The 26326-nt window shown below is 38.5% G+C and overlaps 1 protein-coding gene across 5 annotated transcripts in view; it reads right to left on the bottom strand.

The window, feature by feature from the left end:
* PBX3 (PBX homeobox 3) overlaps window positions 1-26326 on the bottom strand; it is a 203005-nt gene that overhangs the window by 13949 nt on the left and 162730 nt on the right. For all 5 annotated transcript variants that reach the window (XM_037036409.1, XM_037036410.1, XM_037036408.1 and 2 more), the window contains 2 exons: window positions 24967-25157; window positions 18947-19082 (listed from right to left, as the gene is read on the bottom strand). In XM_037036409.1, the coding sequence (XP_036892304.1) occupies window positions 18947-19082; window positions 24967-25157 (327 nt within the window). The remainder of the gene's footprint in view (window positions 1-18946; window positions 19083-24966; window positions 25158-26326) is intronic.

Here is a 26326-nt window from a genome sequence, read left to right as displayed (position 1 = left end):
ACCATAGCTTTATACCCACTATCCATTTTAAAAATACATAAACTTGCTTTTCTTTAACAGTCAAAAACTTTGTGTTCTTTCTTTTTGTTCTTGGAAAAGTATTTACATTTCATTTCCCTCCCATGTTATCTTAATGTACTATTATTTAATGCTCTCCAATAGAAATATATGGAAATTACAAATTTTAAATTGTTTGTTTCCTGTAATTATAAGGCTCTACATGTTTACTGTATCCTTCTAGATTACCACTACAGTCTGAAATTGATCAAAGCAACACAAATACTTGTTTTGATAAATAGAAACTTACTTCGACTATCAAAAGTAAGGTTTTTATCACACATGCATTTCTTAATTGGAGGGGTGTGGAGTTATAAAATGCTGATTGAAGGAAGTTTGGTTATCACTAATATTTCACATAATCCTATGTTGTACCAGAGAGAGCCTCACACTTTGGGGCAACAAGCTATTGCATCGGTGGAAGTATCCCTTTCATAAAATGGAAAAAAGCCGAGTGGGAAAGGGGAGGAGGGCAAAAGAAACCCCACATGCTTTCTATCATAGCAGCTTTTCAAGGCACATGGATTTTAGGGAAGAATACATACATACATACATACATACATACATACGAAAAGCTGGCCAGTGGAAACCTTCAAACCAGGCATGCTCTAGGACCCTTTGGAAAATCTTTACTTACTTTGTGGAGTATCTAAATCCTAATTTGAGACTACTGTCTTAAGTGAGCAGACTAACTTTGACACATTTTAACTTCATTGTGTGAGTACAGCATGGGAGCCCCCAGATGGCATGTGCGCAGTAAAGACCTTCATCTATAAAAACATTTCCCCCCACTCCTTAGTTCATGTCCATGGGTGGTACATATGAGTTCTTTGGCTTCTCCATTTCCTATACTATTCTTAACCTCCCCCTGCCTATTTTGTACCTACTAATTACACTTCTTATTCCCTGTACCTTTCTGCCCATTCTCCTTCCTCTCCATCCCTGACAATAACCCTCCACGTGATCTTCATTTCTGTGATTCTGTTTCTGTTCCAGTTGTTTGCTTAGTTTTTGTTGTTTTTCTAGGTTCAGTTGTTGATAGTTCTGAGTTTGTTGTCATTGTATTATTCATAGTTTTGATCTTCTTCTTTTTCTAGGTAAGTCCCTTTAACATTTCATATAATAAGGGCTTGGTGATGATGAACTCCTTTAACTTGACCTTATGTGGAAAGCACTTTATCTGCCCTTCCATTCTAAATGAAAGTTTTGCTGGGTAGAGTAATCTTGGATGTAGGTCCTTGCCTTTCACAACTTTGAATACTTTTTTCCAGCTCCTTCTTCCCTGCAAGGTTTCTTTTGAGAAATCAGCTGAACTTTAGAGTCTATCCTTAGTTTTGCTTCCTTGCATAAAACACATTAAGGAGAGGATCAGCACTTGTTTAGAAAAGAAGCAGCTGACACTAAAATATCATTATTGAGATTAACAAACTAAAAATTTATGAAGCACAAATCTTAGAGAAATATGTGATTGTGTTTCCCATGTTTACTTGTGATGCATACTTTATGTACTGTGTCTAATTAAACGCAGCAGATTATGAAATGTTGAAATGCCAAGTTGTGTATAATGGAACATGTAGCATATTTACATGGTAAACAATTCTACCTCTAATAAATAGTTTCTCCCTAATCAATATGTTTTCATCTCCATTATGCCACTCAATTTGAAATGAGGGATGGAAGCCAGAGACTGTTCAATTTTTAAAGTTAATGATGTTAATAAACTAAATCTCATTCTACTTCTCTCCCTCCCAAGGGCGCACATTCAGTGTAAGGACAGAAGGCTGGACACACTGTAGATAACCACGTGTGTGTCATCCCTTGAGAACCCAGAAGGCAGCTGAGCAAAGGCTTGAGAGCCAGAAAGACCTGGGTGTGAACCCAAGCTCTGTGATTTCCCAGCTGTGTTACCTTGGTCACGTCCTGTCATCTGATGTTCCCCTTTCCTGACGTACAAGATGGGATAGTGATGCATACCCCTCACAGGGCTGTCATGAACATTCAATGAGATAACATGTTAAAATGCACAGGACTGTACTTGAGATGTACTAGGCAGCCGATAAGCGTTAGCTCTCCCTTTTCTTGTAACAGAAAAGCAACCAGAGCAACCGCAACGAAACCCTCTACAGGCTCCAAAGGTCAGGTCGCCTTTTTCACAGGAGCTTCAAATTCTGGGGAGAGCTGGTCCGTGCTGGTGGGGTACTGGCAATGGGGGGATAGGTGGCAGTAAGAGAGGGGTAAAAGGGGTGTTCCCCCATACACCTCAGCAGAATAAACTTCCTACCAGAAGAGAATAAAACTCAGACCAAGGACTCCTGTCTGCCACACACCTGCTGGGCTACCTCTCCGCATAAGGAACTGACATTACCTACGCCTCCTTGTCTCTCCTCACTCCTGCCCCAACATAGCCACTCGGACGACAAGTGGACCCAGAATCTATAGGAAACTTGGGTTTATATCCTATTTATGTCTACACTTATAATAGCGGCCACTTATGGAGACTTCATTATGAACCAGCTATCATATTAGGAACTTTACATGTATTATCTCATTTACATAAGACAGTTTTACTAATGCAGAAACTGAGGTCAGAAAGTTTATATAACTTGCCTGAGATCACACAGCCCTTCCTGTGCTTTTCCCACTATGCTTTATCTATTAAGAACTGCTTTTATTTAATACTCTTTCACTTTAAAACATTTTAAAATTGTTTACTCAATTTTACCTCTTTTCCTTTGTAGTAAATGGCTAGGGCTACAAAAGTTATGTTCTACCTTTTCATTGCAAAGTATTTTAGCTTTTACGGTTAAAACATGGGCTAGCCCAAGAAACCAAACCATTTTTTTTCTTTTTAGAAAATAAGTACCAAGTTCCTAACAGTTATCTTGAAAAACAACTTTTGAAACACAACCCACTTCTAATGGGAGAACTGAACAAATAGAAATTCCATTTCCATAGTATTTGAAATAATTTAAAACAGATTCACTTGTCAAGTACTATTTTTTTTTATTTGAGGCTGTGAAAAATTCTATTGCCATAATGCACTGACACCCTCACAGTTTGGCTTTGCCCTTTCTATTCTATGCATGATAGACTGGTAACTACTCATGACAGTCACAAAGAGGTTCATCTGCAAAAGTATATAAAACGTCAGCCTTGCGGCCACAGTACATAAAAAACAAATGACACCATTCATCTCCCTAAAACATGTGCTGAGGGGTGGTTCTAAATGACCACAGATGATGTTTTTAGTTAAAGATGCTTTTCTTCAAAATCCTCTCATTTTAAAAAATGTGTTAGGTGTACAACTAAATAGGCTCCTTCCTAAGGTCCAATCTGCCTTTGGCAGATTTTAAAACACTGACAACCCAACTGCGAAGCTGCCTCCCACCAGCTTCACGGAAAGGTGGAGCCATTCACCAGGCAGCAGGCCAGAATTAACACTCAATAGCACTCTTTAATAAACAATAATGAACTGGATTTTTTGTCTAGATAAGTGGATGTAAATCTAATTCCTGTAACTGAAAACATCAAAATTTATTCAGTGTCCTGCAGTCAAGCCTTTTGTTTCATGAAAACCCTTATTTATTCAAACGCCATTCCCTACCAGATATACACCAAGGTTTCTTTTCTTTTTAAAAATCCAGAATTTTTCACTGAATTTATTTAAAATAGAAATACTTGGCCTCAAAAGGTATGCTATCCTTTCAACATACATAATTAATTCTCACTAAAAATGACTCACGTACACCAAGGGTAGGTCTATTCAGAGACTAAGAGGAGACACAGCCCCACCTGCCACCCCCTCACAGCCACCCAAGCGCCCAGCGTTATGGAGACTATATAAGCCCAGGGGCTGCCAGGACACTAGTTTGGAGAGGGCAGGGCCTCCGTTCCCTTTTTCTTTCGGAAGCTTTACAAGGCTCTGTATGCACAACACACCCAGCAAGAACATTCTGGCTGAATGGGTGACAAATTACATTTATTGAGCACGAATGATATGCCAGGCCTTATACTAGGCATTCTCTATATATGATCTCATGTAGCTCTCAAACCTCTGAAGAAATGATCATTATCCTAATTTTAAGGTCAAAAAATGGAAACTTTGGGTTACAGAATGAGCTCACAATCACATTACTACTTAATAATGGCTGAGCGGAGTCTGAGTGGCTTTTTTTGCACCTTCCTATACTAAATATGTACAATCACCTGGAGTCAAGGTCCCAATCCCTCAAAATCAGTAGTATGAAATGACAGTACCACTGCCTAAATGGAACATGAATGTCAAAACTTACTTTTGGTTAAAAAAAAAAAAACCCTATAGTAACTACAGGGCAATGAGCTAAATACCCGACTTTAGTAAACGAAGAGGAAGAAAAGGAAACTATGTGTACTACTTTAGAACTTTCCTGTCTCATCTTTGCCCAGTCACCTGATAAGGCCCCAGGGGAGTTGTGGTAACCCATCAGTTCTTTTATCCCCTTCCACTCCTGGGCTCTGAACTCTGCTAGGGCAAGTCACAGGCCCAGGCCACTGGCTGGTTCTGCCAATGATTCTACCCTTTGACTCATCTCTGGCCAGATCATTCATTCTACACACATTTAGAGTGCCCAGCAGGCACGGTGTTTCCATAAAGCGGACCCTGTAATAAGAGTTGTAAACATTTACACAGGGATATTAAAGTACCAAGCACTGTTCTAAGCACTCATTAAATCCTCGTAAAATCCAGTGAGATAGGTTCCATTCCCCCTTATATTTTTTAAAAAGGTAGTACATAAAACATGGTTGAGAACGAATATCTGAAAGAAAGCAGGCATATTAAGAAACATCTGCAAAAAACATATGACACTGTTAACTGCTTTGAGGATTGGAACTAAGACCCTCGAGACAGAAGGAAGACTTGCAAGAACCAATTTTGGGGTTTGTTGAGCTCTGCTGTGTTTCTTTTAAATTTCATTAATTTTTGTACTTACCTGTATTACTTCCTTCCACTGTTTTTGGTTTAATTTATTGTGTTTTAATAGCTTGAAATGGACCCTTTGTTGACTGATTTTTTACCTTCTCCATATATGAGTATATAATATATACAGGATATATATATATATACATACATGTATATGTTTAAAGCTATAAATTTCCTTCTATGCATGGCTTTCACTGTGTCCCATGAATTTTGATAAGCTGTATTTTCATTATGATTCAGTTAAAATATTTTCCAATTTCTATTGTAGTTTCATTAACCTATAGATTACTAAAAAATACAGGGATGGGCAAAAGTAGGCTTACAGTTCTGAGTATGTAAAACACAGTTTATTCTTGTATTATTAATAATTATTGTATTATTTTCCATATAGGCACTCTAAACCTACTTTTGCCAACCCTGTATATTGTTTTATTTTCAAACATCTTTTTGTCATTAATTTTAGTTTGAGGCCACTGTAATCAGAAAATGTACTCTATGTTTTAAATTATTTAAAATTTATTGAGAGGTAATTTATGACCCAGAACATAGCTTTTCTGCAAATGCTTAAAAAAATATATAATCTGCTCTTGTGGGGTACAGTGTTCTATACATGTTCATTAGGTTGTCTGCTAATCATGATGTTCAAATCTTCAATATCTGTGCTACTCAAAGTGTGGCTCTGAAACCGCCAGGCTCAGAATGACCCGGTAGCTGCAAGGCCCCACTGCAGATTCTTTGCATTAGAACCTTTGGGAATAGTGCCCAGGAATCTGGATTTCAACAAGCTCTCCAAATCATTCTCATGCATGGTCAAGTTTGAGAAACATTGTTCTACATCATTACTGATTGTAACTACATGTGTATGTGTGTTCTGTTAGAGAAAGGTGTAAAAATCTCCTACAGTGATTTTGGGTTTATTTCTTTTTCTTTGAAATTTTATAAGTTTTTGCTTTATGTTTATGAGCTTCTGCTAATAGACTCTAATAAATATAGAACTGCTGTATCACCATTATCTAGTGTGTCTCTATCTCTAGTAAAACTTTTTGCCTTTGAAGCAATCATTATCTGATAGAATAAAGAAACGCCAACTTAATTTTGATTATTGTTTGCATGTTACATTTTTCCTCATACTGTTATTTTCATTCTTTCTGTGCCCTTATGTTTTAGATGTGTCTCTCAGAGAGCACATATAATTGTTTCATTTTTATATCTTGTTTGACAATATTTGCCTATTCCCTACAGAATGCAATTCAGTTACATTTAATGTAAGCACTGATATATATGGATATGAATCTATGATCTTAGTAAGTGCTTCCTACTTGTCCCACTTACTATGATCTTTTATCCTCCCCTTTCTCGTCTTCCTTTAGATTACTTATTTTTAAAAATTATTCCACATCTCCTTCTTCATTACTTGGGAAGTTACGTACTCTTCCAATATTCTTTAAGTGACTACCCTAGAGATTATACATTTTTAACTATCAAAACCTAACACTAACTGGTACTTTTATATTAATTGGTACTTTTACCACCTTTTGCAGAAAGCTCAAAAGCATTAGAACACTTATCCTCCCCTCATAAGTTACAAGCCATCATTGTGTATTTTAATTCAATATAAATTGTTAACCCAACGGACTTTATTATTTTAAACAACCAGTCAATATTCATTTAGATTCACATATACATTTAGCCTTTTCTTTGCTTTTCTTTGCTTTTCCACTCTTCTCTGCATCGCCCACCCTCTCTCTGGAATCTTTTTACTTCTTCCTGAATGATACTTTTTATATTTGCTTTAGGAAAAAATGGGACAAGTTCTCTCAATTTTTTTTACTGAAAATGTCTTTATTTCACTTCCACTATCAAAGGGCATTTTTGGCACATGTGAAATTCTAGACTGACATTTAATTTATTTCACTTCTTTAAAAAGATCATTCCACTGTATTGTGGCTTTACCATTTTCATTTAAAAATTAGGAGTCAGTCGAACTGCTGCTTCTCTGAAGGCAACCTCAGTTTTTCCCTCTGGCGGCTTTTGTTGTGACTGCGTCAGTGTGCACTTCCATTTGTGAATTCTGTTTGGAGACTGCAGTATTTCGTAACTCCACGGTTTGGGATCTCCCGTCAATTTTGGAAAGCTGGCAGCCTTTCCGTGGGAAGTATCGATTCTGACCCAGTCTTACGTTTGCTTCTGGGACTCCAATTACCTTTATTGCAGACTTCTTACTGTATCTTCAACATCCCTTACTCTCTCATGATTTTCTGTACTGTTATCACCACATTCTTTAGTATGGTTATTTCCTTATGACCCATTTGCCAGTTCACTGATCCTCCCTTCAACTATATCTGATCTGCTTTTAAACCTGTGCACAGAATTCTTAACTTTGGTTGTTGTATTTTTGGTTCTGAAGTTCCTGTTTACCTTTTTTTGTTTCCTAGTTCTCTGACAAAACTTCTATGATTGCCTTTTATTTTCTTAGGTATATTAAGCATAGTGCTTTCACATTTCATTTCAGATTCTTTTATTTTCTAGATTTCTGTGGATCTGTTTCTACTGTCTGTTGATTGTGCTGGCTTCTTTCAATACATACTGCCATGTCTTCTTGTACATCTGTCTTTGTTTTCTTATTGTGTGCAGTGTTGCATTTACTTTATTTATAGAAACAACCTGAAGCCTTGAATAATGCTGTCTTTCTCCACAAAAAAATTACATTCGCTCGGTCCAGGCACCTACAAGTACTAGCAATCCAGTTCCAAGGGCTGAGGCAATGTAAATCAAGCAGGTTTATGGTCTCTGTGAGGGTCTGTGTCCTTCCAATGCCCCCTTGCTACTAGAACGTAGCCCTAGTAGTTTAAGTCTCAACCTAAAGCAAGGGAAATAAGTAGCTTCCCTTGGTACGTCCCAGACACCTAGACACCATTTCCCATCCTCTAAGCCCTGCCAAGTTATCAAAAGTACTGTTTAATCTCTCTTAGTTACCCTCTCAAAATTGACAAATGACTCAGGGAAAAGTCATTTCTCTTGGCCTTTCTTCTTATCTGCAAATTCCATGGGCAACATGGTCCATTCCCAGGGCCTCAACTATGAACTTAAGTGGATGACTCCCAAGCTACATCTTTAACCTTGAACTTTCTCCTAAATTATATTTCCAAACTGATCATTTCCCATCTGGGCAAACCTAGCACAACTATTACAAGCCTTTACTCTCCCCTCCATCAGAGCAGCATTTCCTCACATGTCTCCTATAACTGCTAATAATACCATCTTCAATTCTTTATTCTAGGCTAAAAACCTCAGCTATCTTCTATGATTTTCTTCCTCAACATCATACCCAATTACTTCCCCAATCTCCAAAACTTTAGTTCTACCAACAAAATACTTTTCAGATTCATCCCTGTTTTCTACTGTCAGTGACCTAATTTGAATTTTCAGCACTTTTTGCCTGAATTATACTATTAATCTATGCAGTCACTCTCATTCTTGGGGTTTCCCCTCCAAAAGTCTTCACATTTGTGCTGGGATTATCTTTCAGTCTGATCATACACCTCAACCCAGAAACCCTTACCTTCCATAATTCATTTCATAGCACTTATTACCATATAATTATGTATGTTAGTGTTAATAATTATATATCTCAATTATCTCTCTCTCATTAGAATAAGCTCCACAAGGACAGAATCTCTGTTATATGTAGCACAGTAACCAGAAATCGCTAGTTGCATAAATTCTGTTGAATTAATTAATTAGTGCAAAACAGACATGTAAACTGCTCAACCTCATAATTGCAGGCATAATTGCAGGCATCTAAATATCATAATTGTAGACCTTCCCCAAATCAAGCTCAAGCTTCACTTTTTACCTAAACCATTTCTTCAGCACACACTGAGCATCTATGTGTTGTGCACTGTGCTAGGTGGTAAGAATATAGTGCTGAGTAAGACTGCAGTCCCTAACGACATGGAATTCACCATCTGCTATGGGAACAGCTTTCAGCAATGCATTGTGTAGTTATAATTGTAGTAAGTACTGTTAAAAATCTATGAGACTATATAATGGAGGATATGAATGGGAGTAGAAGCAAAGCTTTCTTGAAGAACTGATGTTTGAAATGAGCTTTGAAATAGTAAATAATAAGATATCTACATGTTTGCATAGGGAGGGCAGGATTAGACAATTCCAGGCAGGAGAAATAGCATAATAATAATTATTATTATATTTTTCCTTACTCCGTGATAGGCATTCTGCTAGGTCTTTACATATACTATCAATCCAAAGTTCCTATAACCCTATTAAGTACATGCTGTTTTTGTGCAAATTATATATATGAGGAAATGAGGCACAGTGAGGTTAAATGACTTGTCCAAAGTCACAGAGCTAATAAGTTGGGAGAATTTCTTTATTCTCTAAATAGAATAAACCCCCTCCTTGTACCATATTCCAAAATAGTGCCCACACGCAACTGTGCATTGCCCCAGGTAACTTGTGTGTCCCACCAGCAACATGTTTGTCTGCCTCACCCAAGAAACTTGATGTTTCTAAGGGTAAAGAACCTATCTGACTCATCCTTTTTGCCACAGTGCCCAGCACAATGCCTGGTACACAGTAGGCACTCGGTGCTCGTTGAGTGAATTATAAACATAGCCCAAAACCTTGAGTGATACCTTTGGCTGGATCAAATTAACTAACTTACACTGTTTGTAACTTCTACTCTCAAAATCCATACTCATTTTAGAAAAGTAATAAATATGCTCTCCACATAGCTCTCAGAAGAGTCGGGAAAAAAGAAGAAAAGCCAAAGACAAGAACAAAGGAAGTACATCTCTGGAGAATTCCAGCTATCCTGGGTGGAAGTATCACACAGTCAATGTAAGTGGGATGCCGGGAGGCTACAACGTGGAGTCTGTCCTGATCTGGCGCCTCTATCCTTCAGGCTACACTGTATATACTCCTCCATATCCAGTCTCATCCTGCTCAAGGCTCCGGGAGGCAGAGCTATATGCCCTCAGGCTTCTGGACAAAGGAAGTCACTGGTAGGAGATGAGAAGAAAGGACAATAAGGTCAGAGTATGTGTTCCCCTGACTCCCTCACTGTAATACTGCTTTTATTTAAGGTCTCAGTTACTGTCCTCCTACGTCTTGGTGAGGTGACAGAACCAAGCATTACACTAGTATTGTCCTTTGTGGTTTCCCTGCACTCTGCCCACACTTCTGTCAATAGTCACTTTATTAAACTCTCCTCAAATTATTCTAATTTGAGTGTGCCATCTGTTTTCTGCTGGGACCCTGACTAATATATTGGCCTATTGGTCTGACATGCCTCACAGAAGCAAGGCAATGGAAAGGTGAAATGCAATGATCAGGGACGGGCAAAAGGGGAGACTGATGGGAATACTCAAAAGGAAGGAATAGGCAAAAGGAGGTGATGGGTACAGAAACTGCAGGGACCATGATTCTGATTATGGCTCCTCCAAGGTATAGGAAAACTGAAAAATACTCCCTCTAAGCTGGAAATAGTCTCTATCTATCCTTGGAAATCATGTCAAACAAGTGTTAGAGAGTCCCTTTGAAAAAGTAGATTCTAAGATAAATATAATACCTGATATCACTAGAGCAAGCTTTAGGGACCATGCTAATTATTGAGCTGATTGTAGAGAACAAAAACAAACAAGTCAGAGGCTTCCCTTGTTTTCTTTAAATCTTGCAGATATGCCTTATGTGTACTCAGTGTTACAGCACCCGCTAAGCTCCCATCTTTTTACAGGCTGCTCCTTTGTTCTATGCACACTATTTAATGACATCCCATCTCCGCTAGGACACACATCAGAGCCTTTATAGAACAGAGGGTCTGGAGCCTCCTTTTAAGATAGTGTGAAAGAACCACTTTCAACAAAATAGCTGCCATTTACCTTCAACTTGTCTCTAGTTCGCCAATTGCATACTCACAGTAAAATCTACTTCTGCCTTCTATCTACTGCCAAAGTAACTGAAAAGGCCATTATGGATAGCTGGAAAAGACACTATAATTTGATAGTCATTTTTTCCCCTGCTCTAATTATTATTTTAACAGGCTTCTTCTTATTTTAATACATTTTTTAATAAGGAAATCTTACTTACAAATTTTAATTAGCTTACTGAATATTCACTGCTTTGGAATAAGTAGTTTAATGAGTAAGGAGACCTCAGACTACTAACTAGCCTGGAGTCTCTAAAGTGGCCGGGGGGAAATGATGCAGCCTAAGTGATATAAGCCCTGGTCTGTGCCTCAAAAACCAGGACTCTGCAGCTGAGGCCTCAGGGATAGAGGAATCATACTGCCTCTTGCAGGAAAAAAAGTAAAAATCCAGTTCCTTCCTTTTCATCAATAACCTCTATGTATAAACCTCCAGACTTCCTGAAGACTTGTGTCTCTCGTACAATCTATTATTTCTCTAAATATTACTCTCCTCATCTGTAAGGGTTAGGTACTTTTCTTCACACCAGATTTACAACACCCGGTCTTGTGCCCCACTTTAAAGGCTCTAACATGTGTTAGCTGAATGAACAAATGAATGAATGTGTGAATGAATCTTAATACTGCCAATTAACCTCTTTAGCATTTCAGATTCTCATCTGTTTAAAAAAATCAATCTTTTCTTTACAGTATGTTTCAATTAGAATAGCAATGAAGAATAAGTTAATATTTTTCATTCTAAAAACACCTAGCACAAAAGTAGAGCGAGAGCTATTTAAATTCCAAATTGGAATCAAGAGAACAATGAAGTATTTTGTGATTTGGTAACCTGAATAATGAGTGCAAGTTAGCTCCATTCCAAAAAGGAAAAGCATATTAATATCTGCTCCACTAACTTAGAATATGTGACAATTTAAGTATGATTCTCAGTGCTTATGGCATTAGAAATAATAGCTTCTTCTGTGAATTTTCAGGGTGTTATGTAAAAGGGGAACTCCAGGTTAATCAAACCAAACCTCAGGATGTCCAAATTAATGTAGGGCTAATATAAATTGCCATTTTCAAACGTACCTGTGCCTATTTTATTATACTATACAGTACATTAAAAAAAACTACACTATATACTAACATAATATGTCTAAAACCGAACTCCTGATCTTTCTCTTCCCAAAAGCTGCCTCAACATACTTAATGACAACTCCATCCTTCCATGTTCAGGCCAAAAACTGGAGTAATCCTTTTCTCTTCTCATACATCTTACATCTAATCTATCCGTAACCCCCCTCAGCTATCCCTTCACAATTATCTGAAATCCAGCCGTCTCCCATCACCTTTACTATTACACCCCTGGTCCAAGCCACCATCATCTTACTCTGTGACAGGCAGTGGCACCCTAACTGATGTCTCTGCTTTCTCTTGCTTCTAAGGTCTATTGTCAATATAGCTGCCATGGCGATCCTGTTAAAACTTCAGTCAGACCAGGTGACTCCTCAGTTTTCCCTAAAAGCCAGAGTCACCAACATGGTCTGTAAGAACCCTGCACCATGTGGACCTCTCCTACTGCTTCTACCACCTGCTCAGACCACTTTTGTCTGAGGGCACTTGCACTTACTCTTCCCTCTGCCTGAAATGTTCTTCACCAATTGGCCACGCAGCTTGACATTCATCTCCTTCAATATTTCCCACAAGATATTGTCTCAGGAGGAGCTTTCCTTATTACCCTATTAAAAATTACACGCTTTAGTTACCTGTTCCCTTTACCTCTTTTTTTATATATATATTTGATTGATTATACCATTACAGTTGTTCTATTCCCCCCCTGCATTCCCCTCCACCCGGCACCCCCCCTCCCCCACCATTCCCCCCACTTAGTTTATGACCACGTGTCTCAAGTTCTTTAGATTCTATATTTCCCCTACTGTTCTTGCCCCCCCCATCTATTTTCTACCTACCATCTATGCTATTTTCTGTACCTTCTCCCCGCTTTTCCTCCTCCCACTCCCCTGCTACTAAACCTCCATGTGTTCTTCATTTGTATGGTTCCACTCCTGATCTAGCTGTCCTCTTGGTTTGCTTTTGTTTTAGGTGTGGTTGTTAATAACTGTGAGTTTGCTGTCCTTTCACTGTTCATATTTTTCATCTTCTTTTTCTTATATAAGTCCCTTTAGCATTTCATATAATAAGGGCTTGGTGATGATGAACTCCTTGAACTTGACCTTATCTGAGAAGCACTTTATCTGTCCTTCCATTCTAAATGAAAGTTTTGCTGGATAAAGCAATCTTGGCTGTAGGTCTTTGGATTTCATGACTTGGAATACTTCTTTCCAGCCCCTTCTTGCCTGTAAGGTCTCTTTTGAGAAATCCGCTGACAGTCTGATGGGAACTCCTTTGTAGGTGACTGTCCCCTTATCTCTTGCTGCTTCTAGGATTCTCTCCTTCATTTTAATCTTGGCTAATGTAATGATGATGTGCCTTGGTGTGTTCCTTCTTGGGTCCAACTTCTTTGGGACTCTCTGAGCTTCCTGGATTTCCTGGAAGTCTATTTCCTTTGCCAGACTGGGGAAGTTCTCCTTTATTATTTGTTCAAATAAGTTTTCCACTCATGGCTATTTCTTTTCCCCTTCTGGCACCCCTATAATCCGGATGTTGGAACGTTTAAAGATGTCCTGGAGGTTCCTAAGCCTCTCCTCATTTTTTTGAATTCTCGTTTCTTTATTCTTTTCTGATTGGATGTTTCATTCTTCCTTCTGGTCCATTCCATTGATTTGAGTCTCAGTTTCCTTTCCATCACTATTGGTTTCCTGTGCATTTCCCTTCATTTCAATTAGTTTAGCCTTCATATGTTCCTCTAATTTGTGACTATAATCTACCAGTTCTGTGAGCATCCTGATCAGTATTTTGAACTGTGCATCTGAGAGGCTGGCTATTTCTTGGTCACTTAGAGTTATTGGCTCTGGGCTTTGAGTTCTTCTTCAGCCATATTTTGTACTGTTTGTGCCTGTTACATATCAGGAGCATATCAGGAGCGGAGCCCTACGTGTTCACCAGAGCGAGGCAACTCAGTTGCTGGGTTGTGACGCTGTATGTGGGGGAGGGGTCAAAGAGGAGCAATGGTGGTCCTGTCTGACGCCTCCCCCGCAGCTGTCACCGTCCCCGGGGCCCCTGCGTTCCGACCCACTGCACGCAAATGCGTGTGACCACGGTCAGCCCTCCACCACTGGGTTTGCCCGCTGGGGGCTGCACGGTCCGTCTGTCCTCGAATGTGCAACCGCGGTCAGTCTGCCCCACACCCCGACTGGGTCCATGCTGCCTGTGCGCCTGGGTGGGGGGATCTTTCCTGCCCGACCCTGCTCCACTGCTGGCTCCACCCCTCTTACCGATCCCAATTGAACAACTGTTGTTGTCAGACTTCCGTATAGTTCCATTTTCTGTTCTTTGGCTGTGCCTTTGTTCACTAAACCTTTGTTGTATTCAAACTTGGTTGTGGGAGAAGGCACAGTGTTTCCGCCTATGCCTCCATCCTGGCGGAAGTCCCTTTCCCTCCTTTTATCTTCTCCACTAACACCTATCACTGTCTAATTTATCATTTCATTTACTTATTTTATATGTTTATATTCTCCCAGGAAAATGTAAGCTCCATGAGGACATATTTGTTATTGCTGTATTAAGTAAACTTTTTAGTAAAGTAAAAATACATATATACAAAAAAGGGACACACAGTATAGAGCTTGATAAATTTACATAACAGTGAACATACCCATGAAATCATCATTTAGAGCAATAAACAGTCCCCTTTCCAATCACTCTTCTCCCAAGGGGAATCCCTAATCTGAATCATATACTGAGAGCCTGGCTTCTTTCACTTAGCATTATGTAGTTACTTATAGTCTAGTTTATTTGTTTGCAATGCTATATAATATTCAAAATATACATAAATATACTATGTGTATTTACCCATTTTCCTACTGATGGACATTTCTATTGTTATATTTCCATTGTTTATAGTCTGACTGTTAAGAGTACTATTATGCCCTGGCTGGTGTAGCTCAGTCGATTGAGCATGGGCCTGCAAAGCAAAGGGTTGCTGGTTCAATTCCCAGTCAGGGCACATGCCTGGGTTGCGGGTCAGGTCCTCAGTAGTGGGTGTGCAAGAGGCAACCATAGATTGATGTTTCTCTCTCTCTCTTTCTTCTTCCCTTCCCCTCTCTCTAAAAATAAATAAATAAAACCTTTAACAAAAAAAGAGTACTGTTGCTAAGGATATCCTTATGCATATCTTTTGGTGAACAGACATACACAGTTCTGTCAGTAGGGCAGGAATTCTTGCCTGTTAAATTCACAGATGTCCCTTCTATCTCTAGCATAGTATCTGCCCATTTGTTGTATCATTTGGTGCATACATTCACATGCTCTGTGTCTGCATTGTTAATATACATATACACATACACATAAACATGTACATTTGTTCTGAACCATCTGAGGCTAAGTTTATACATCATAGCCCTTTACTCCCAAGTAAATCAATGTATATTCCTAAAACTAGAGACACTCTCTTATATGACCATAGTACAATTACAAGTTGCAATTTACTGTAGTAAATTTAACATGATAATATCCTTTATGACATATTTCCCCCTCTAGAACAGTATCCAGTCTAGGGTCAGGTATTGCATTTACCTGTCACGACTCTTTAGCCTCTTTTTATCTAGAACATTCCCACAGCTTTGCTTTGGTATTTTTTAAAGAAAACTGACCCCCCCTTTTTTTCCTGGTAAACATTCTTTATTTTGGGTTGGCCCAGTATTTTCTGGTGATTAAATTCGGATTACACTCCTGGATGAAATACTACACTCATTGCTCACCTGTCCCCTTTTAGCGATGTTGATTCTAATGACCTGGTCAATGTCTTGTTCCATTTCTCCACTCTTTTTTTTATCCTTTGCAAATAATAAAAAGCCTAGAGAGAATTACTTAAAAACAATGTTCTTCATCAAAATTTCTCCCTATATTTAATATTTATTTAGCTTCTTGCCTGATGCAATCTTTACTAAAATGATGTTAGTAAATATTCTATCACTGAAATTACCAGTTTTCCTCTGTTGCTTACACTTTTTATGTCTTTTTAAAGAAATTTTTTCCTACCTTCAAAGTACTAAAGATATGTCTTTACATTTTCTTCTAAAAGTTCCATACTTATTCTTAATTGTTAACTATTTACACAGCATTTTAAGTATTATAATCAATAAAGAAAAAATCAGTTTCATATGTTTTAAAAATAGCAAAAATAGTGTTGCTACAGTTGCCTATTTTCAGAGGGTTTCAATTTTTTAAGTTAGTTTTGTATACCAACAGTTTCTGGATTCTAAATTTAATTGTATTTTAGTATGAGGTATATTTTAAATAATATTTTTTATCTTTAGAAAGTAGTTAACACATGAAGTCTAGAACATTCTCTGCTTTAACTTATAAACAATTTAAACAAAAGGGCACTAATTTATAAGGCTAGTAACTGATGCTTCTTTAGTTAAAATGCCAACATCGTTGTTCCCACTTCAGAGATGTGGGGTAAAGGTGTTGTTGAGAAGAAGGAAAAGGGTAAGAAGGGGAAGAAATAGTCAGAATTTAAACTGATTCTTGAACTGATCACTAAAATTCTGCATCTGAAGGGCCAACCTGGGAGAAATAAAATCAGAAAGTCTGCTTTTATATAGAGTAATATATCTAAGCCTATGCTATTTCTACCACTAGAGCAATTACTAAAAAATTTCAAACCTAACAAAGTCATTTTGCTATAGAAAACAAGTGAAATGACTATAGTAATAAACTATTTTAAAAAAAATCACCAGTAAATGGGTTCCTAGCCTATTTTATTTATTTTTTAAATTTTATTTATTTATGTTTAGAGAGAGGGGAAGCGAGGGAGAAAAAGAGAGACAAACATCAATGTGTGGTTGCCTCTCACGTGGCACCCCCCCAACTGGGGACCTGGTCTGAAACCCAGGCATGTGCCCTGACTGGGAATCGAACTGGCGACCCTTTGGTTCACAGCCCACGCTCAATCCACTGAGCTACACCAGCCAGGGCCCTAGCCTATTTTAGAAGTAGAGCAAAACCTCCCTAGTTTAGAATAGCCAGAAGGAAACTTTTCTCTTACTTATTACAGAAGCAATATGTTAAGCAAATCCTACATTACACATAAAATGCTAGTACCACAACTAAGGAAAAACCAGGGTTCTATCAGTTCTTCAGAAATGTGTGAATATTATAAAAGTAAAAAAGAAAAAAAGAAAGAAGAGGAACCACACAAACACGTTTTAAATTGGACCTGCAAACATTTGAATTCTGAGTCAGAAAGCTGAAGCGAGAGCCAGAAAACCAGACTTGGCATCATCAGCTGGTGATCAGCATGAGCCCAGTCCTAACGTTCAGGGAAGTGTACACACCATAAAATACCCACTTGATGTAAGCATACTTTTAATTTCATCTTCCCCATCTGATCCAGCACATTATACTGTGCTTTCATATTTCAAGTAGCAATGAGTACTACATTACCCAGACAGTGATGTTTCTTTAAAGATTGCATGTTTTTATAAGCTGGTAACCCAGATCGATTATATTCCATTTAAAATTAAGCTCTTATCCCTCCTCCTCCAAAATCAAGGTATACCACTATTTCATAGGAGAATGATAATAACTAATAAATAAAATATTCATTGTAAATCTAATTTTGCTGTAGAGGTTCTATGGAAATTAATACCAAGATAGGAGCTGGATTAACATTTTTTAAAAGATTTTATTTATTTATCTTTAGAGGGGAAGAGAAGGAGAGAGGGAGAGAAATATCATTGTATGGTTGCCTCTCATGCGTCCCCCCCTGAGAACTGGCCTGCAATCCAGGCATGTGCCCTGACTGGGAATTGAACTGCAATCTTTTGGTTTGTAGGCCTGTGCTCAATCCACTGAGCTACACCAGCCAGGGCTAGATTAACATCTTAAACCCAACCCCTATTTCCTTAAATAACAATGACATAATGCTGATATGACACTTTCATTGGAATGTGAAAGGGACCTTCAGTGCACTGGACTTCAGAAGCACAAGCAGGAGTATTTATTTAGAAACTACCTTAAAATTTTTGTGTCATGTGACCTCTTGGGAACATTAAAATTTCTGTCAAGAGTCAGCTTTTCTTCAAACCCCACTGTAAGCACTGGTTGGGAACTACCACTTCTGCTGTAAAGAAATAATACTCAAATGCCAATCTCTAAGCAACAATATGAATATTTAAATGGTATTTTCAAGCCAATGCCAACAGGATATACTTATTTTTTTAGAAGGTACAGTTGTCTATTTGTTGCCAATCCTCAATCTAAATACTAGTAAATCTGTTTAGAACAAAATGCATTTTTGTTAGATGATGACAGCTAACTTCAGGGCCCCAATTTATTACAAATAGACCTTTAGAACAAAATACAAAATAATGACAAAAATGAACCTAATTTTTTTGTTTAATGGATAACAAGGAAACCAAGAAATTGTTGGGGCCCAAATATCATACTTTAGAAAGGACTTGGTGAATTCCTCAAAGGTTTCACCAAAGGGTTAGCTATATTAAATATCCTTTCAGCAACAAATGAACTGGTTTCTCACTGGTGGAAGCTTAGGTCAGTCATCTGCATTGGGAAAAGCAGGACAACGTGCCATTAAACTATGTCTCTTCCTTCCATAGCACGTTTACGTCCTTTCTATCGAAGGTTTACACTAGGGCAGTGGTGACTACCTTGATTCCCTGCCACTTAGGATTTAAAAAAAAAATCATCTAAACTTAAAAGCTTGGATAAATATGTGGAAATATCTATGTTTTCTTTACATCTTCTTTGATGATGGGACATCTGGACATGACATTTGATGAGAACACCCTGAGGAAAGAACAGGGTTCCCACGTTCCTGGGGAAATGAGGCAGACCCCTGAGTCCTCACCCACCTGTGACACTGTGATGCTGCACTTCTTGGCCAGCTCCTCTTTGGCTTCTTCACTGGGGTAGGGGTTGCTGAGGTGTGAGTAAAAATATTCATTCAAGATTTCTGTGGCCTGTTTACTGAAGTTACGCCTTTTTCGTCTATGACAAAACCAAAAAGAACTGTAGTTAAAATCAGCATTAACTAAAGAGTAAATTTCTATTTTTAAACATTCTGAGGGTCTAATTTATCCATTTGATATCATAACTTATGTTCTTGATATCCTCCAAAGCACTATCCAATTCATTTTAAGGCTTAGAGTCACTAAGACAATACTAGAATATAAAGTGCTGTTAACTTCATTCTTTAATTTATTCAACAAATATTTATTGAAGATCTGATGTGTCCTAGATACTGAATAGAGAACAAGTTGAAACAAAACAAGTAGGATCTACCAGAAAGTTTACAGCAGATTGGAGGGTTGAGGTAAAAAGCAGAAAGGGGAAAGAAAGACATTAGACAAGTAACACAGAAATAAATAACTAGAAACTGTGGTGACCATATCAAGTACCACGAAGGAAAAGCATAATACATAATGAAAGTGTATATGAGGGAAACCTAAACAGATCATGGAGTCAGGAAAGGTTTCCCTGAAGGAGTGACATTTAATGTGAGACCTTCGGAGAATGTGTAGGAGTTAGTAAGAGAGAGGGTAAGAGGAATGAGTAGAGGAAATGGTCCTGTATTAGAAAAGAGCTTGGAAAGTCCAAACGGCTGAAAAACGCTGGAGCACAGTAAAAATCAGAAGATGTGTGAGACGAACCTGGAAGGATGGGCAGGGGCAGATTACGTAGGCTAAGTGGGCCCCGTAAGAATTTCTGGATTTCATTTTACCAGTAGGAAGCTATTAAAGGTTTTTAATTTTATGTTTTTAAAAAGACTGTTCTGACTGCTAAGAATAGTGGGAGGAGGACATGAAAGAAAATATAGAGTTATTTAAGGAGACAACTACTATGGTCAAATTGAGAGATGATGGTAACTTAGCATAAGGTGAGAGTAATGGAAATAAAAAGATTCAAGATTTGAAAGGTAAAAGCAATAGGACTCGATGATGAATTGGGTGGGGGAAGTGGGTGGAGAAGAGAGAAAAGCAAGGTAAGGAAAACATACATGAAAGATTTCCAGATTTGTCTGCTTAAGCGACTGACTAGACTGAGGTGTGATTTGCTCACGGGGAAAGACTAGGGGAGAAGCATATTTCTTATTGGGAGAGGGGTGGCAGAGTGTTAGAAGATCAAGTAGTTATTAACATATTTACTTCAAATAGCAAAAATGTCATTTATATTTGGGTTTTGTTACCAAGGTTTTAAAGAATTCGAGCCTGAAAATTAGTGTTTGTCACACTCCACCTTAAAATAGATTCTCCACACCCTGGCCAGGTAGCTTGGTTGGTTGGAATGTCATCCCAGACACCAAAAGGTTGCAGGTTCAATCTCCAGTCAGGGTGCATTCAGGACGGAGGCAAGTGCTCAATGTTTCTGTTTCTCTCTCTTTCTCTCTCCCCCATCCCTCCCCCATCCTCCCCCTCTTCCTAAAATTGATAAAAGTATCCTCAGGTGAGGATTTTAAAAGAATTTAGATTCTCCAGTAACTGGAAAATACTTTCCCCCAAAAGTTTTCTTAATACTTTCTTCCAAAGATCTCCATATGCTGCACTCAAAAGGCAGTCCGTGGGCAGTTGTAAATGTGTGTGTATGGCCCACGAGACCTTCTGGTTAAAATGATGACACTAACCCAGCAGGTCAAGCATGTAATCTACATCTCAACACTAAGGGAGAGAGTCAAGGGAGCAAGCAATCTAGGTCTGATCAAAACATCTCAGGTTATCAGAACTAAATTTCCTTATTCCAGTAATTTTTGAAAGGTTAAACCATTGTTTCCTAAGGAATGAAGAAGAGAATCAAAATCTTTTTGGGGGATTAAAATCAATGGGATTCGAAAATGAATTAAATGGGGGGAGATGATTACAGAAGACAGAGAAGAGGAAATAAAGATATATTCCAGGAACAGTAATTACTATTTTTGTAGACATCATGCATCGCTTGAAAATAAAAACAAAGCTCTGATCTGGTGGTACTTTGAAGAGACACACTCAGATGAGGAGGTTGTTTGGTGAGTAGGGTGGAAATTGTCTAGAACAGATACTGAAACTGTCAAGCCTACAGATAATTACCATACCTGATCCACAGATAATGCTTACTGAGGCCACCCAATGATGTCTTGCTCATAAAAATCTAGGTTTCTGGTTTTTTATTTAAACAGTGGAAGATCAGCCACACCAGGCCTGCACTCTCAGGAGGCGGCCGCAGAGTAAAGGTGAGTGACGGCTGTCCCCTCAGATGTGCGGCCGTCCGCTCTAATCCTCACTGCTCCCCACCCAACCACTCTACTCAATTCCGTAATATGTAAGCATGTGAGTTTGTCACTCCCAGTCTAACACATGTAGTCCAGCAGCAAACCCAGGGAACACTGGAGTGGATGACACTGGGCATTTGGGGGGAAATGAGGACTTATGAAAAGAGGAACAAACAGAAACATATCTGGGAAAACAGATAAATTTGGCTCACTTCATAATTTTGCCTACAAGTGGTTTTAGCAAACACTGGAAAACCACGGAGGACAAATTTATATGCAGAACACAATCCCTCCCCCCAAACATCTTGGCTGGGTCCAAACTACAGAAGTGCAGAAGGACCTATGCACATTTATTCTTCGTTGTTTTGTATAAGTACAGGCTTTGGCTTGTCCAATTACCACGAAAATCTGAGTATGGCCTTAACGAAAAACAAGAGTGGGCAAGGGAATCACATATCTGAATGAGTATGTTTGCCTAGAGCAGAAATACCTTCCCTTCTCAGGGAAGAACACTCGCTAAGAAATACAACAAGAATAGATAGAACTGAAGTTCAATATTTGCATTCATTTGAAGGCGTAAGTGACAACTTGGTTTTATACTTTATTTATTTATTTTTTAGAAAGCCATGCCCATTAAGCATTTCCCCCCAATTTCATCCCCCACAGGGTTCAGCACACACTAAGCGGCTATGCCTCAGGCCAGCACACAGTGGCCCTTCAGTCCCAGGGCTCTGCCCCATCAACATCGCTGCACTAACAGTAGTCACTGTGAGAGTGACCCTCTGTGAGTCACCCTTTGTCAAATTAAAAAATAACAACAGTCAACACAACAATAGCTATCTGGTGTGAATGACTCAAAATTATATTTATTCTTCTGTCAAATCAGCAAAATCACATTTTTTGGTATACCACAGAATTTTAGTAATTAGTTTATGTGTGCCATGAGATGAAAAAGGCTGAAAATCGCTGGTCAGGAGAATTGTATAAATGTAGTCTAGGTACTGAAGAGAAGGTAAGGACCAGTCAGTGGCATGATTAACGGGGGCATCCTGAAGAGGAAGCATTCAGGCCAGGCCTGGGAGGACAGCCAGGTCTCTGTGGGTAACTAACATGTGCTCCAGTTATGTTCCAGGCTCCATACTAGCCAACCTCACAGATGACAACTCATATAAGTGGTGGCTGACTTGGGAAAGGGCTGGGAGAACAGGGTTCATCACGGAAAGCTGGGAGGTGTGTGTGGGGGTGAGGGTGGGTGTGGTAGGACACAGGTGGTTAGGCAGAGGAAAAGAAAGAATTCTACTCAGAGAAAACAGGTAAGACCAAGAGGTATTTCATTTTGGATTAAACATAGGAAAGAACAGTTTTGTGACACAGGAAGAGCACTGAAAATGCTCAAACTTTGATCTAATTATTTCATTTCCCAGAATTAATCCTTGGAAGACCAGAAGTTTCAAGTCACAAAGATTTTCACTAAAACACCAGTCTCAATAAAAATCTGTCTAAATAGTACCCTCCCTCCATCCTTTTCTCACTCCTCACCTTGCTTCATTGTTCTTCATAGCATTTATCATCCTTTTACACTTTAGTACAGTAATAAATAAAATACTATAGCATACTTGTTTACTTGGGAATGTGAACCCAATTGGCAAAAGTGTATCTACCTAACTTTCATATCTTTATATTAGCACAAATAAATATTTGTTGATGAAAAGAAGCAAGCAAGCAAGGAAGGAAATTAAAATGAAAATTAAAAGGTATAGTTTAAATGCTCATAAATAAAGGAATGGCTAACTAAATTATCACAATTCCATCTGGTGGACTTCAACAATCATTAAAATATTATTTAATGTTAGAGCTTATATACTATATAAAAGTATTTACATATTCATAGTAAATTTTTAAAAAAGCAAGCCAAATTATATATATTGTACCAATATAAGAACAGTTTTTGTATAAAAAGCCCCCCAAACCTGATGGAAATACACTAAAACATGTATAGTGATTTTTTTCTTTAGGTATTAAAAATATGGTTGTTTTTCATTCCTCCTTCTATTCTAGATATTTTCCAAATTTTCCACAGTGAGCCTGGTATTTTTTTTAATTTTTAAAAGATTTTACTTATTTATTTTTAGAGAGCGAGGGAAGGGAGGGAGAAAGAGAGGGAGTGAAACATCAATGTGTGGTTGCCTCTAACACACCCCATACTGGGGATATGGCCTGCAACTCAGGCATGTGCCCTGACTGGGAATCAAACTGGTGACGCTTTGGTTCGCAGGCCTGCACTCAAGCCACTGAGCTATACCAGCCAGGGCTGAGCCTGGTATTTTTGAAATAGAAAAAAAATAAGATAAAACTTTAGAAAAATCTTAACAACATGAGGTCATTCATATAAGGCCTTAAATGTTGGGTTAAGCAGTGAGTATGTATATGAGTAATCCAGCACTGAAAAACTACTGTGGTTTTTAGTCAAAGCCATTACGGATCATAGAGATGCTATAGAAACAGAAAAGGTATATGGAGGACGGGCAGGAGCAGAGTAAGGCTGGAGACAGGGAGACTAGTAGGAGTCCAGGCAAAAAAGGATGAACACGAACTCAATAGTACAAGTAAGGATGGGAAGAAAGAGTTAATACGAAAAATGCTGAAAACGAAGCACTGGTGAATTCTAGTAACTGACTTATCACAGAAGAAGGAACCAAAGACGATACAGGGATTCGCTGAACTAGAAGCATGGTAGTTACATTAGGTGGCAGACGTTTCCTTTTCTGGCTTTAACAGCTCTGTCACGAAGACTGCTCCACACACCTTGTTTTCCAATTGAGAGGCTAACTTAGTTATTTTCTTTTATACTGTAAAATTGGGATGATAATTATCACCTCTGTCAGGTTCCAAGGAAAAGAGAGCCAAATAAAACAGAAACTCCTTTCCAAAGCTGAAGACTGAGCACAAGCTTTAGCAATGCCCGAGAGGCATCCCCGCAGAGGCAGCATATGCAACACTGGCAACCGGACAATTTTTTTATTCCATCACCCAGTAGGTCAAACACACCATACACAACTTATTACCTAATTCCTGTGAAACTTGGTGAAAGCTTCAGGTAAAAGAGACGTTTTCTTCCTTACAGAATAAACCGGTAGCTTTTCTTACTTGGTTTAGAAAAACAGAGTTTTGGGGGTTTTGTGGTAAAGGCTATTAATTAAAATACCACTTCTTTCTTAGGTGCATCAGTATTTCCAACTATATTCTTGTAATGTACACAAGCAACATAACATGAAGGAATCTTAGAAAATAAACATTTGTTTAAAACAAAGTCACAGACTGAAAGTTATTCTTAAAAATACTTTTTAGCATCAGATTTGAAAGGCTACATATTCCTAAATCATTGGTAGCAGCACTAATCCTGTCTATTTCCTGAGTCACCAAATTGGCAGCTAATAGCACCACCACTTCCAGACAAGAGGCTTGACAGCGAAGACGCCATGGGGTGAATTACCTGTCCATCGTAGAGAAGAGCTCTTACAGCCAAATTAATGAAGAATCTAAAACCAACTGACCATTTTTACAGAAAATAATATACAAGGGGTAAAAAAAAAAAAAAAGCCACACCAATAGATCCGCAGCCTCACATACCTGGCATCAAGGAATCTTGATCTTAAAATCATAACTGCTTCACAAGTGCTTTGTTTGAGCTGCATCTGAATGGAACTAAATTTTCGATGGATGATGCCCACCATTCTTTCAATCTCTTTTGGGGAAATGGGACGTGTTCTACTCTGCTCTCGGAGAAGGTTCATCACATGTGTAGTGAATTCATTACATGCCTGTAAGGGGGAGAAAAACCACTTTAGGAATCTGCTATTTTATATCACACCCAGACATTAACTCATCTGAACTTCCACCTCATGTACAGTTGCCAATGGCATGATGTGTGGGGAGGATAAGATGAAAACTAAGACACTTGTGAAATGGCAGTGGTAGTTAGATGGGGCAGCACACATTCTGAAGCCAGGAATGGCCAGGCATGCCAGGGAGACATCGCACTCAACTACCCTTCCCACCAACCCTTGTCCAGTTCCAAAATGAAGTTTTCCCACTGGGGGAATGCTCTCTACCAACTCTTATACATAAATATAAATAATATAAATATAAATATAAAGTTAATTGTTAATGCTAAGCACCTTCTAATTTCTCAGGGGTTTTACATTTACCTATAACAAATGTATACTGAGTAACTATGAAATTCAAACTTTTCCAAGTACTATTAAGGGACATAGAAGTGAGCAAGATATAAACCTGGCCTTCAGTGTGATAAAATATATAAAAAACTAATTCTCCAACAAGTCAGTCTGTGTAAAGTGTCACAAGAAGATAGAAATAAGTGCTTATTAAGTTCCAAGGAGGGAATGTTAACTGGAGATAGATCATGTCGGGCTGCATGGCAGAAGTGACATTTGGGCAGAAAAAAAAATGGGTACAATTTTTGAAAGGCAGACAAAGACAGAAACAGGTGGAATTCTAAGTGCAAGAAAACCCCTGGAAATAACAGTATGTGGCAAATTCAGAGGAACTGGGAGAATATTTAAAGAGGGGATTCAGGTTTGTGTTAGTATATAAAGACCTTGAATGCCAAGCATGCCAGTATCCTAATATAATTTAGCTGTGGTGTGGGCCCTACTAGTAGACATGAGCCATCCCCAAAAGATAGGTAAGACAGCTCAATTCTTCAGGGGTGGGGGTGCAAATCCTGATCAGATTTGGGTCTTAACAAATCAGATTTTAGTTAACAATCCTCAGCCCCCATCTCTTTCAGGTCACCTATAATCTTTCACATCTACAAAACCATGTAACTGGGTCTAAAATGAAATCCAGTACTGACTGGGTAAATAAAGCATCAGTCTATACCCTTGAACAAAAAGAACATCTTCTGGCATTTTGGTTAAAAAGGCAAGATGGGAGATTCTTCATCTGTTGCACAGATGCCCCCAGCAGG

Source organism: Sturnira hondurensis, unplaced genomic scaffold (assembly GCF_014824575.4).
Source record: "Sturnira hondurensis isolate 20B ecotype Veracruz unplaced genomic scaffold, ASM1482457v3 Scaffold0022908, whole genome shotgun sequence".
In the NCBI taxonomy this organism is placed as follows: Eukaryota; Metazoa; Chordata; class Mammalia; order Chiroptera; family Phyllostomidae; genus Sturnira; species Sturnira hondurensis.
The sequence above is the reverse complement of the archived record's forward strand: the minus strand, read 5'-3'. Positions and strand labels throughout refer to the sequence as shown.